The sequence below is a fragment of the Clavelina lepadiformis genome, chromosome 8 (assembly GCF_947623445.1).
Source record: "Clavelina lepadiformis chromosome 8, kaClaLepa1.1, whole genome shotgun sequence".
Classification (NCBI taxonomy): domain Eukaryota; kingdom Metazoa; phylum Chordata; class Ascidiacea; order Aplousobranchia; family Clavelinidae; genus Clavelina; species Clavelina lepadiformis.
This window is the reverse complement of record NC_135247.1, coordinates 17,127,342-17,140,945: the sequence shown is the minus strand read 5'-3', so window position 1 is coordinate 17,140,945 and position 13,604 is coordinate 17,127,342. Positions and strand designations below refer to the sequence as shown.

The 13,604-nt window shown below is 36.8% G+C and overlaps 1 protein-coding gene across 2 annotated transcripts; it reads left to right on the top strand.

The window, feature by feature from the left end:
• LOC143469123 (G-protein-signaling modulator 2-like) lies at window positions 1-10,026 on the top strand. 2 transcript variants are annotated; one of them, XM_076966694.1, is made up of 16 exons: window positions 1-2,785; window positions 2,893-3,004; window positions 3,186-3,321; window positions 3,493-3,632; window positions 3,707-3,830; window positions 4,254-4,369; window positions 4,534-4,689; window positions 5,079-5,187; window positions 5,713-5,862; window positions 6,025-6,087; window positions 7,033-7,149; window positions 7,257-7,440; window positions 7,643-7,789; window positions 8,042-8,157; window positions 8,770-8,903; window positions 9,140-10,026. In XM_076966694.1, the coding sequence occupies exons 1-16, from the start codon at window positions 2,665-2,667 to the stop codon at window positions 9,159-9,161; spliced, it is 1,947 nt and encodes a 648-aa protein (XP_076822809.1). In that variant the 5' UTR covers window positions 1-2,664; the 3' UTR covers window positions 9,162-10,026. The 2 variants fall into 2 exon arrangements, with proteins under 2 accessions (XP_076822809.1, XP_076822808.1); XM_076966693.1 differs by having other exon boundaries at window positions 5-2,785; window positions 7,640-7,789.
• The last annotated feature ends 3,578 nt before the right edge of the window (window positions 10,027-13,604 follow it).

The following is a 13,604-nucleotide window of genomic DNA, read 5'->3' as shown; positions in this document are numbered from 1 at the left end:
AGGCCATACAACTGGCTAAATCACTCTCCTAAGTTAGCCGCCTATCTTCTGATTTTTAGCAAAGCCTGGAAAGCCAGTCTGCAGAGTTTGGCTCAAGCGCACTCAATTATGATTTTCATGAACTTCAGTGCCGCGCTTAAGGTGCGCTGTTGTATTGTTTATTTTTCGCCATTAACTGTGCGGAGCGAAAGTTACGACGTTAATCGTTATTTTTTAAACTTGTGTGCACTCAATGCTCAATTGATTTACAGAATGAATTAGTCAAACTGTGTAATTGTGAACATAAGTGTACAATGCGTTTCAGCATTTTTGCATACTGCACTTGTCATTTTTGGCTGTTTGGCGCACTCAAGATCTTCTTGAAAACGGCCATACTCTGCAGTCCGATAACAAAGGGCTGTGACGCTGCGTGACTGAGTTAGTTAGGTTTGAACGGCATAATAGGCACTTTTATTTGGGAGCATTTAGCGAAGTAACAAAGCAAAGTCAGATCTTTCTGACGTCTCAGGTCCCTTTTATTTTTAGACTCCCATGTCAGGGTGGAGGCCGGAGGGTTACCAGTGACATCGGTACGCTTTTTCAGTAGTTGTCTTGGTAAAAGACTATTTTGGGTCGAGTGCACAACCACAGTGCATTTGTATACTCGACCCCAGCTACTCAAATGTGACGTTGTTTAGTTGAGCACTTCTCCGCTATTTCCCATTTTTTTCTCATTTCTTTAAATTTTGTTTCTTTTTATGTATTTATTTTATTATTTATGTAATACACGGTATTAAAGAAAAACAACAGAAAATTAAAATAATTGGCAAAAATGTTTCTAAATTAACAAATGCTTCTAGCTTATTTTTAGTATCTCAGATATCAGTTCAGTAGCCCTATTTTATTTATTACTGATATAATTTATTGCCGGCTCATTTTTAACCATCATCTACAAATTATTAGCCTATGCAGGGTATGCTAAATGATTATATATTTGCAATAAGCTAATAGAACAAATTTTTGCATGCAAACAACATTAAATTAATTACTAGACCTATATTGGATATTTTGAAATTTAAAGTGTATTTGTTTATCCATCTCATTCTAGCTGGGAAAATTATAAAAATTGCCAGTAATTTTTTTCATCTCAAAGTATCGTTTTGACTTTGGTCACATGTAGGCCTATGCATGAGATTCTTCAACAAGCTTGCCAATTTTTTTCTCGCTTAAAAATTGTTCTCACTTGATACTTCTTCTCGCTGTTGCTGTGCCTTAAGTGCTTGCGGTCTGTATCTTGCTTAGAAGTATTTTAGCAAATTAATTTCCTTACAAAAACTGCTGTTTTGAAATGCTGTTTTCTTATTTTTATGTATTTTAGCAAAAAATTTCGTACTGGATGTGAATGAACGGAAACTACACAAATCTTACATTACATTCTTATAATTATATTCCATGCTGGTTTCACCCAGCTGGTTTGCAGTTACATTTTAGAGCTAGCCTATATGGCAAATTACAGACTGTTAAAAAGTTAGTGCACAACCATTGGCACAAGTGATAGCCTAACTACTACTCACACATTGCTTGGTGGAGCAGTTGATCCTTAATTGACTTCACAGACGTTCCAATGTGGTTCAGACTTCAAATTTTGTCGCATTTGAAAGATATTTCAGCTGCAAAAATATGTTGTTTTTGTTATGTATAAGCTACCTTATCTATAATGTTTAACTTTACACACAATGCAATCTGGACTTTAGACACGGGCACAGCATTTTCAAACAAAATTAACTTGTTTGCAGAACGTATGTGGGTGCGTGAAAGTATGTCAATTTTTGTACGCAAGCAAGCAAAGGCAAAATATTTGCGCTGCTGCTTGAATTTTTTGATTATTTATTGTAATTGATGTTCAATAAGCTAAGCACACCTTGTTTACTTATTGCAAATGGCTGCTTATATGTGTCAAAAATTCAAAGTGCGTATACACAAGCCTCATGCACGTGTGAGATGTTGACACCGCTATTGCCTCCTGTAACTTGGTCTATTAGTCTACTCTATGTATTAAAGCTGCCACTGTTTCACATTCATTTGTGAAATGCTGATTTTCACTGCAGATGGGAATCATACATTTTGACAACTTTTGTTTTGTTGTATATCCAAGGTGATTACAAAATGTGGAAGTTTATTAGGGCAAAATTAAAAATTACATTGATCACATAGAAAAATTCAAGTGCTCTTTAAGTTACATGTTTGATGCATCTAGTGATCCACAGTAGAAGCAAAACAGCCAAGATAGCAGGATAAAGCATGAATGTGGACATGTTGTTTAAGTCTGTAAACAATATTAATCAATATATTCATGCATATCTACTTGAATTTAATATCAGCCATTATAATCATGAAGAATGCATTTGACATCATAATCACCGCCTTTGGTTTTTGGATGTATTGTAAGGTTAACTTGCATTAGCACTGGCCTTTCACTTTGATTTAAGATATTTTTCAAACCATATTCTGCTGATATTTAATACATGCTTAGCCATTGCCAATGACCTTTAACCTAATGTGTGTTCTTTAATGAATTTATTTTTATATTTTACTTTTATGTCACCTTCATTTTCAGGCAAAATTAGAAACCAAAGTAATTACATTGCAATGATAATGAATGAAGTTGTATAGGGATTAAAGTGAATGGCTTCCAGGGAGAAATCTGGTTGTATTGGGCTTGCATTTGAAGGTGAGCGACTTTGTAGAAACGGCGATCATGCAGCTGGCGTGCAGTGCTTTGAGGAAGCTGTCAATTTGGGCACAGGTATTTATAACTTTCGTTCCCCGAGTTGTAGATTATAAATAAAACAGCAGAAGAAATGTATTTAGAAATGAAGGATAGACAGTATTATTGCACAACATTATTAATAGATGATTGCAACGTGTTGAGTGCAATCTATTGCCAGCTTGGCAATGCTTACATCTCTCTCGGTGATTTCGTAAAAGCAGTGCAGTATCATCGTCATGATCGCACGTTGGCCAGGTAAAGCGTTAAATGCATTTGATTTTTTGAAAAATGTGGTTCTTTGCCAATGTGGTAGTTGGTAAAATTGCTAAAGATATACGTATTACTTTGATATGTGCAATGCTAGTGTGCTACATATGATTATGAATATGTAACATATAATGGGAATATAAACCAGTATGTATATTTACCATTATAGAACCATCAACGATTTAGCTGGTGAAGCAAAAGCCAGTGGTAATTTATCAAGCACACTAAAGATGATGGAAAGATATGATGAAGCAATCGTTTGTTGTCAACGTCATCTCGACATATCACGAGAACTGTCAATTAAGGTAAAAAGCTATATAAAAGGAAGTTTATATTTCCTTGTTTTGACAGACCCCTCACACAAGTGTTTGTCGATTAATCGTTTGTAGTTTCTGACATACAGTACCCATTGCGTTGTGGCACAATTGAATGTTTCTGATATGAAATTACAGTATTGGCAAATTACATTTTTACAGTCTGAAGAAGCTCGTGCGCTTTATAACATGGCAAATATCTATCACTTGAAAGGAAAACAAAACTGTAAGAGAACTGACAGTCTCGGGAAACAGGATCCAAATGCCGTCTCTGATCTTACAATCGCTGTTAAATTTTACAAGTACATTTATTTCTTTTCAGTTTTATGTCAAATTAAGAAATAGACTGCGTTTTACGGCGTCTTTTTCTGTGCAGTGCAAATTTGGTTGTTGTTAAACAACTTGGGGACCGAGCAGCGGAAGGAAAAGTCAGTGGTAGTCTGGGTAACACCCATTACCTGCTTGGTAACTGCACAGAAGCAGTGAACTACCACACAGAGGTTTGCTAAATGAATATACTGTTCTTGTAGCGCTTCTGTTAAAATATTTATAATCAAACTAATGTTCTGACTATGCACTGAACTGTCAAAATTAGGCCTGCGTGCTTTGATTATTTTGTTTTTCTTGGTTAATGCTTCCCTAAAATTTGGACTGCTTTATAATTTGTAACATTACTAAGAGTAAATGACTTTTTCACAGTTTAACAATTAACATACAAGATGTACCTTACCCATATAGCTTCAGGCCACTACTATACTTTTGCTGTATATATATATACATTTAAATGAATGGAATGTAAAATACTTGTATCTTGTAATTTTATAAATTTACAAGTCACTGTTTGGCAGTTTATTCCGGGGGTTGAATTTTTCCTTGTAAGTGCTTCACTTTAGTTTTGTTTCAACTAAACTTTGAATAAACAGCGACTGGCAATTGCAAAAGAGTTCGGTGACAAAGCCGCGCAGCGCCGAGCATACACCAACCTTGGAAACACACACGTTCTACTTCACAATTTTCAACTTGCTATTGAATTATACTTGTAAGTTTGTATTAGATATTTTTACATCCATAATTGTTACATCTGGAATTGTTAGTAAAGCACCGGAATACTCTTGAAGGTTTTGAAAATCTTTCCATAATAATTTCATTATGCATTCATGTCTGAAGCAATTGTTGTTAAGTATTAAATTGTTCGACTTGCAGACAAACTCTTTCAATATCCCGACAACTGGGCGACCCAGCTTTTGAAGCGCAGGCTTGCTACAGTTTGGGATCAACTTACACTTTGCTTGGCGACTTCAAAAATGCCATAGAGTATCACATGAGGCATAAGCAGATAGCTGAAGAGTTGAATGACAGGTGAGTCACATGTGTATTTTCACCAAAATGAAACTTTTCTTGGTCAATGGTAACAGAATAAGCTTTTAACTAAAAAACAGGCAAACTATGGTTTATGCATACTTAATGTACTGCAATAATAGGCACTCCATATTTCAACAGCTCATTTCAACAAGATTGGGGATTGTTGTTCTGTGATTCTTAAACTTTTGGTGTGCCAAAAATTGTAATTTTTCATAGCTATTAACTCCCAGCATGTATATTCCTGATCACCAGAAAGGGCGTAATGTCATTTTACTGAATGCCTAAATTTAGTGTAATCCACACTCTACAGTATATTAATTCCTGCCATTGTCATCAGCTTAGAGAAAGCTTGACATATTTTAACCTTGCTTAAATGTGGTATTTAGAGTGGGTGTGGCAAGAGCTTGTTGGTTGCTCAGTAATTCTCATACGTCATTGGGAAACTACCACAAAGCAATGGATTTCACAAAACAGCAGCTTCAAATTTCAACCGAAGTAAGTCGTAAATACAACTGCTGTTGACCTCATGGAGCAAAATGTACTATATTCAGCCGAGCTTAATTTTCTGCCCAATGTTGCTTGTAGCTCTAATTAACGTTTGTTTTTGTTTTACTGGGTCTTTGGCTTGGTTTATTGCTTCATAAATAAGGCATTCACTTTTCTGCTGTGTGTTGCTTGGTGATCTCAGTTTCATATATGCTGTTGACATTTTGTATATAAATTAATTATCTAACATAAACACTCTTGACAGTTAAAATTGTCTGTATTTGTCCGTTTTTTTGACATTTTTCAGTCTTGTACACAAAGAAATGTTCATAGTTACTCGGTTTGTAAAACAAATTTAAACTGTATGATTTTACTCATTTTATCGTCTAATTAGACTGGTTAAAATTTTTCTCAGGTTGCGTTTAACCGACAAATACAATTGAGCAGATGGCGAAAATAAAATCACAATTTCAATTAACTTCTGGGTAGAAACTTAAACGCGTCACTTCAATATTAACTTAATGTTATTTGTAGATCGGAGATGAAGCAGGCAAAGCAACTGCCGAGAAACTTCTCAGTGATCTGATCAGTCGTGTTGGGGAAAGTACCCAAGATGTGCCGAGGGTTCGAAGAGCAAGCATGGAGAACATGCAGCTTCTTTCTTTCACACCAGAGCAAGACAAGGTACTGTAGGTTAATGCTCACTCTTAGTCACTTGCATTTAGTAACTCCCAGCTAAATGCATGACTGGTAAATTTATGCGTTTTCGTACTTGTTGTTCAGTTAACAGAGTTTTAATTACATGTCTGAGTGGTACTTCTGTTCAATGCAACGCTGTTAATTTAGAATACTAGAAAGACCAGTGTGGGATCTGACAAAGGGCGTAACATTTTCCCCACAAAAATTCAGGTTTGTTTTTTTTTGCTTCTTGTATATTTCTGTGTATTGTGCAAACTCCTGCAAAAATGTTTCTATAAAGCGCTGTATTTTTAAAAAAAAGTATTTTTGTTTTTACATTTGAAGCTCGAGAGCTCAGTTTATTATAAACTGAAATTTCCCATAACTTAACCGATCCCAGGAAAATACCTCTGTGCATTAGTTTTTTCAATTTTTTTAACTTCGTTTAAGTAGTTAAATGGGGCCCTTTAACTTCATGTTAAAAGGCTTCTGATGTATTTAATCATCCTATGAACCCATTAACTAGGGACCAAAATGCAGTATGTTTGGACGTGTGACTGTGTACTGCGTAAGCATAAAGCCCGCTGCACACATAACCGTTTGCGGCGGCTGTGCAACGTTATGCGGCTTGATCTGCGGTCAAGCGTCGGCCCTTAACATACACCGCTTGTGCGACACTTCCGTGGCGATGGTCATGTGACCAAGTGCGGCACATTTTCTCGTGAGTGCGCCTAAGTAGAAATTTTTATGTTTTGCCCCACAGCTATGCTCCACGTGGAAAGTCAGAAAGCATTCAGCACTTCGCAAGTGCAAGCAATTTTCTTGTATTTACTGTTTATCAGTCAACTTTAGAAGAAAAGAAGTCAAAGAGAACTTACGTTAGATGCCAAAAACAAACAAATTCACGTGTCAACTATTAATTAGCCCAGATAAAAAGCTGGTAAAAATGTGAGGTTTTGCAATTGATTGACATGGCTTCACCCAGTTTTCAATAAAATATCAAAGTATGAAAATCTTTGTTAATTTTTAAAGAAAAACAATTCCTTGCAGTGGACCTATAAAACACAAAAGCATAAAACTACAAGCATAGAAGCCAAGCATAAAACTAAACGTTACCATTTCGTTTTAAACTAAACGTTACCATTTCGCTTTAAACTAAGTAGGTTGCATTTCTAGGTGGGTCTAACAAATGGAAACAGGGCTGCTCATGTAAACGACTTGCAGCCAACAAGAAATGGTCGCGATAGAAAGCTCGATGTTGCTGATTCCAACGCCATACACAATCACAACGTTGTAAGTAAACAATCTAGCATTTGGGTCAAAGATAATGGACGTAGTTTTACGAGCCAGGCACGCGTCTTTTCACGTCGAATGGTTGCAACTAGCCGTGTTTGTTCCAGCCCGCAAACGGTATTCCTGACAACGATAAATTCTTCGATTTCCTGACGCGTCTGCAAGGACGGAGGATGGATGACCAGAGAGCGGAGATGCGAGGTGACGAGGAGCTGGACCTTCCAGAGTTTCTTCGTCAGGAGCAGGAGAATGGTAGAAGACCTGAAGAAGCCGCCAACGAACAAGAGCAAGGTGTATTTTATGATGTTAATGACAGTGATTGTTTTACTTCGCAAAACTCCAGTGTCATTTACTATATGTGACTATGTGACTCTGAACATATATGACCGTATTTTTGATCATGTTAGTGATAATATTAAGTCCGGCTCTATATGCGCTATTCTAAGCAATATTTGTACCCGAAGTCATATTTTCCTTATACTCTGAACAGAAGAACATCATGAAAAAATGAGCAATATGATCAATATGTTGGCTCGTTCCCAGTCGAAACGACTCAACGAACAACGAGTCAGCTTATCGTCGTTGCCGGGTTTTCGTATCACACAGGCGAGCCTGAACAGCCTTCCATCTGTTCCGCCTGGTAGGGGAAATATATTATTAGTGTGAAAGGTTGTTGCATTAGTAAGTCTTCTAAACACCCACTTCTGTTAACGACATTTCATTTTTATTATCGCGTTGACCTTTTTGTGAAGTTAACGGATTTAGCTGTTCAATTCCTTTTACGATTTTAGTAACTTTTCAAGTAAATTGTTGTTGTGTATAAACTGGTGGCACCACGACAACAAATGTTTTCACAAAGAATTAACAACTTTTAAAATTCCTTATGCATCAGATGAAGTTGTAGTCGACCGTGAAGAGCCTGATCGCAATAACAATGACGCTCACGGAGCCGAGAACGCCCACCGGTCTCTGAACGATAATTTCTTCGATAATCTTATAAGATGTCAGGTAATATTTTTTCAATGTTTTATTAAATTTATTGAATATGGCAACGCGTGCATTATTGCTTTTATTTACATTGCTTGAAAGTGCGAGTGGAAAGCTTGAACAATTTCTTTTTGAAATAAAACATTTGATATGAAAGCAGTGAGATATCCAATCATCCACGTTTGTCTCAATCTAAAACTAGGTGCTAGAATGAAATTATTAAACTGTGAAATTTCGCGTTATAATTGTTTTAAAAATTCGCCCACCCCTGTCCCAACGTAAATGCCCAAGTGGAAAATATCGGGATATAGCTAATATCAATATGTAGCTATATAGCTAACACTCTACCGACGCATTCAAATTTGCATACGTTGAACGTACATGACCGGATTTCCTTTGTTACTGCGAACTTCGAAACGGTAGTGTGTGAAAATTTCGAATCTAAACAATTTATTGACTGGGAATTTCCTGTTTTAGGGTGGGGCTACGCATTAAATTCTTTAGTTTAAAACAAGTTGCGCATCGAACGTTTTTAAACACTAACGTAGTAATATCCATACATTGACAAGTTATCGCAGTATTGTAAAATGGCATCGTCGAATACAAAGATTTAACACTTCTTCCATCTTCCAGGGAACCAGGTTAAATGATCAGAGAAGCGCCGCACCTTCGTCCAACTCCTTCCCGACACCAACCATTCCCGACGAGGATTTTTTCTCCTTAATTCTCAGGATGCAGTCGTCTCGATTCGAAGACCAACGTTGCGGGTTGGTGACCGGTTTCTATAAGATTTGCTGCTCTTCAATTATAACCACAGTTTGCTGTTGTGTAAATATGGTATCTTCCAGAAATAGATTTCTTCTAGCACTTTCCTTTCAAAGAATTGCCGGTTCTAATGATAAATTAAGTGATAAATGAATATTTCGTCCCTTTCACCCATGGCTTTGTTTCTATTATTCATCTAGTTGTTAACGTTATTAACTTCTTTGACATTTTATTCCAGATTTCAGCCTGACAATGCTTGATAATGATGTGCTGAGAACTGCAAACGCGTCTATTAAACGTTACTGTTATTGCGCTTTCAACTAATTTCCCGTCGATTTTTCGATTCCATCATGACTGCCGTACATTCAGTGCAAGCAACCTAAAGTAGTTGCTTGTACTCACCACACAAACTGTGCTCTCTTATCACTTTGCACGAAAAGGTTACAGCAGCAGGAAACATGGTCGATGAGATTCAGTATGTTTTTTTTTTTATCTTTGTGTCTTGTGCTACCAATCGTCAAGTACTGCCCGGTTTTACGAGGAGGGATTCTATTAAGGTGCGAGGGTAAATTTGAATTACAAGAAAACACTCACTTTTTCTTCTTCAGTCTAAATTTTTGCTCCTACCATTGTATGCATTGCTGAAAATCAATGTATTCTCTCTTTTCCAATTAATTATTTTTCAGTGTTAACAAATTTATGCGCGTGTAACCTACAAACAGATTAACGCTTTCGCGTCACCATGACATTGACGGTAGGAAACGTATCCTATTGATTTTTATTGACGCGTATTTGTGAAGTTACACCACAACCTTCATCTGGCGTAGTTGTAGATTTAGTGGATTCAATTTTTATCTGTCTTAGGGTTTGAGTAATTAGAGTCTACTTTTGTAATGTTTGAATCGTGTTTGCTAGTAGTACATGTCATAGGCTGCGTTATCGCCAAATAATCATTTTGCATAACATTGATTCTTCGCCATACGTAACCTTTCAAGTTGAGGAAAACTGGTGGATTCTTGAGCCCCATGGAGATCGCGTCTTTTATTTAACTGGATTTTATGTATTTGTTATCTCTGCTTTTATAATGCGCAAATTCTTAACAAATAAACGAGGTTTATTGTATAATTTTTCCAGTCGTCTGGAGACCTTAAGTTAGTTACGTTCGTAGCTATAGAGACAGTACCTGCACTTCAAAACTTTCAGAGATTCCAAGCTGCAATTTGAGATTTTCGGAATTTGCCCAGGTTATAACACAATACGATTATTTGAAAGGTACAAAATAAAAGAGAAAATGTATTCTACGCAAAAAAGTTGATTGATTGCAATAGCCAATACGTAATGTTTTACAACACTGTTGTGCGAGCACAACAAACAGGTAAATGCTCCAAGTATTGTCGTCAATATATTCGCAAAAGTTTTCAAAGAATTTAATGATTTTTGCAAATAAATTTTATCAATGCATCAACTCGATGAAATACTGTATATTCATATTGTTTACTTCTAATCCTTAACGAATTACAGTATTAAGATGTCTATCCACGTCAAAGTTCTGTAAGCAAGGCGTCGTCTTCTGACAGCAAAATTTTTTCTGTTATTCGATGTGAGTTTCAGTTTCATATTGCAACATTATGGCGCAAAGTTACTACCACTTCCCTTTCGTTTGTTGTTTTTTTTTGTGGTTCTTCCATGCACATCGCACTTCTTGTAATATGAGTAGCCTATTCAACTGCAATACTGTCCGCATATAGGCTATAACCAGGGTTGCCATCGATGTCGATTTAAAAAGAACGACAACCACAAAACAAGATAAGATGAAAAAGGATTAGAAGTCGTTTAAGTGAATGCATTCATGCGACACGTTTTATTGTGATATAACTACATTGGTTAGTATCCTAACTTTCGTTCCGCACTGTTGATGGTGTAAAATAAACAGTACAATAGTCAGAGGTGGACCAGTCGGTACTTTGAAAGTACCGTCGGTAACGGTACCGGTACTGGCCAAAAATGTTCCTACGGTTCCGATATTCTGTACTACTTCAAAAAACTAGTTCGGTACCGGTACATTTTTTGTAAAAGATGCTGCTGCAAATGCATTATTTGCGCTATTATGCCCCCGGTAAAGCTTACTCCAGGTCAAAACATATGTGATCTTAATCGCTTGCAACTTTACTTGACATTTCTAGATTAAAAAACAGCAACATACGCTAAAATTGGTATTAAGGATTAATTCACATGTACTTTTGAAAACATACTTGTTAAAATTTTGAAATAATCACGTGAAAGTACCGAATACCAGGACCGACTGAAATTTCTAGAAAAAAGTAACTCGGTACAAAGATTCGATACTTCAAAAGTACCGACGATACCGGTATCGGTACTGAAAAAGTACCGCGGTACAGTAATTCGGTACTATGGTACAGCTAGGCTTACCATACGTCCCGTTTTAGCCGGGACAGTCCCGGTTTTTACGGGTTTGTCCCGGTTTTCATTCACAAAAATATGGTATGCCTAGGTAGGCCTATAGCGGCACTGCCCACGGCTTTGACAATAGTCATAGACTCATAGCCTTTACATTTTTAATTTAGCAACCGACGACGGCAATGAAAATATAAACGACGATGAGTTTCAGTTCCTGACAGCTTTGTTTAGTGACCAGAGTTTTTTCCACTCGATCGTCTGAGATCACTATACCACCGTGCCAATTAATACTTGATAAAATTCACGTAACATAAACATCTGAAAAGACTATAGGCCTACAACTAGGCTGCCATAATTTCAATGCTGGAAACGTTGGAACAACAACTTACTTATTAATACCTAGCCGTAGTCCGTAAAGCCGTAAAGAATTCCGTAAAAAACTAGAACTTTTTGGCAATTTTTAGTTTTGGTTTTGGGTTAGTTTGGGAGATAGCCTACTAGGCTAGTTCCCTAACTAACCCAAATTCACCCGATTCGTCTGCATTCCGCCTATTGAAATGGGTGAAAGTGCGGTAATTTTTTCCCATTGGAATGGCAGGAAGTAGCCTATGCCTTTCTTACCCTAGAGTAAGATACATGCATTTGGAATGGGGAGATGTGTACTTCGGCAGAAATATGGTTTGTGGGAGACCCAATTGCTGAAAGCAGGTCCATTTTAATGGGTGGAAAAAATAGACGGATGGGGTTCACAAACCATACTTGTGCCGAAGTAAAACTCTCCCCATTCCAAAGGCTTATATCTTACTCTAGGGTAAGAAAGGCATTCTTCCTGCCATTCCAATGGGAAAAAATTCCCGTACTCTGGACCATTTGAATGGGCGGAAAGTAGACGAATGGGGTGCCAAATTACAAAAGTTGTCAAAAAAATTTCTGTTTTTAAGCCGTTGTCTTTTGTGCGGCACTCTGGAGAATTTATCCGGTGTATGTAAGCGCTTGTATTTATGTGCTCTCCTCGAAAAACTCTTGCTGAAATATTTGGCTCTTGACAAAATTTATAAGTGCCAGAACAAAGGATGCTAGTTCTCACAATTTTTTCTTACTAAACCGACTTTTTTGTTTTGGCGCAAGACGTAGGCTTGTAGTTTTCTTAAACAAATGGCATTGGGTTTTCGTGAACTGTTGGTGTCTGTTTTCTTGCAATGAATGTGAATTATTTTTGGAAAGTTTGTAATTTTGTATGCCAGCTGTTTGTAATTTGTTATGATTTATTAAATTATTTATCAGTATGTGGCCTACTAAGTTATTCAATTGGAAGTTTTTTCAGCAAATGGATGCGGCTCAAGTTACTGGTATACGGTTGGATTCATGCACCACAAAGTCGTGGATCATCACGCGCTTCGGTCATTTGATTGTCCGTCATCGTGTGGCGTCATATTTCGCTTGTTTGTTTTCTATTGGCGTAGACTATTTTAGTGAATACGTCATTTAGGTGCGAACTGACTCATCAAAGCTTTAGTTTGGTCAAACGTCATACAAAAAATGCTCGACAAAAGCTGTTAGGTTAGTTAGATCTCCTTTACTTTTGTACTCCTATATCAAGATTAATTAGGAATTATTACTTTATAATTTTCCTTGGTATTAACTTATTCCCATTCAGACCTTCCAAGTTGGAGTATAAAGTACACAGGAGACCCATAAAGTTTAATAAACTTCTTTATGCACCGTTATGGTTTCTGCTTGAGCTATTTGGTAGCCTAATTCGGAAATGATTGTTACAGTACGATTACAGGTTTGTATCTATTCTTTAAGCTTTCCAACCCGATTTTGTGGTTTATCGGCAGATGTGTGAAGCGTGTTTCGGGAATTTCAGAATTTTAAAGCTACCATGGATTAGGTAAATTATACAGCTGCTGTTGGCGGTTGTAATCGTGTGGAAACTGGAAAGCATGTGAAAACTTTTCGCTGCTTTTTGGTTAATTCAGAGTTAGTGAATTAGATTACGAATAGGAGTTTATATGGTAGCTAAGTAGCTGACTATTCAGATTGTAGATTTGGGTTAGCTTAGTTCTGGAATTTAATCTGGTAGGCCTATAATACTGCTGTAGTAGTTGTATGATTACAGGTGCAGTAACTCGAAGATATAATTAAAATGGCATGAAATCAGAACGTTTATTTTTATACGATGTTAACAAAATATAGCCACAGGCAAACAGATGTAAATGTCAGCTTTGACGTTTCTGGGTCACAAAATCATGTCACAAGAAACACGCATACAAACACTGCAA

What these genes read in the sequence shown, in the direction of transcription:
- LOC143469123 (XM_076966693.1), top strand. Translation starts at nt 2,665, where the DNA reads ATGGCTTCCAGGGAGAAATCTGGTTGTATTGGGCTTGCATTTGAAGGT. An exon ending in AGCTTCAAATTTCAACCGAA is followed by an intron (nt 5,188 to 5,712) that starts GTAAGTCGTAAA and finishes TGTTATTTGTAG; the next exon opens with ATCGGAGATGAAGCAGGCAA. An exon ending in CCTTCCATCTGTTCCGCCTG is followed by an intron (nt 7,790 to 8,041) that starts GTAGGGGAAATA and finishes CTTATGCATCAG; the next exon opens with ATGAAGTTGTAGTCGACCGT.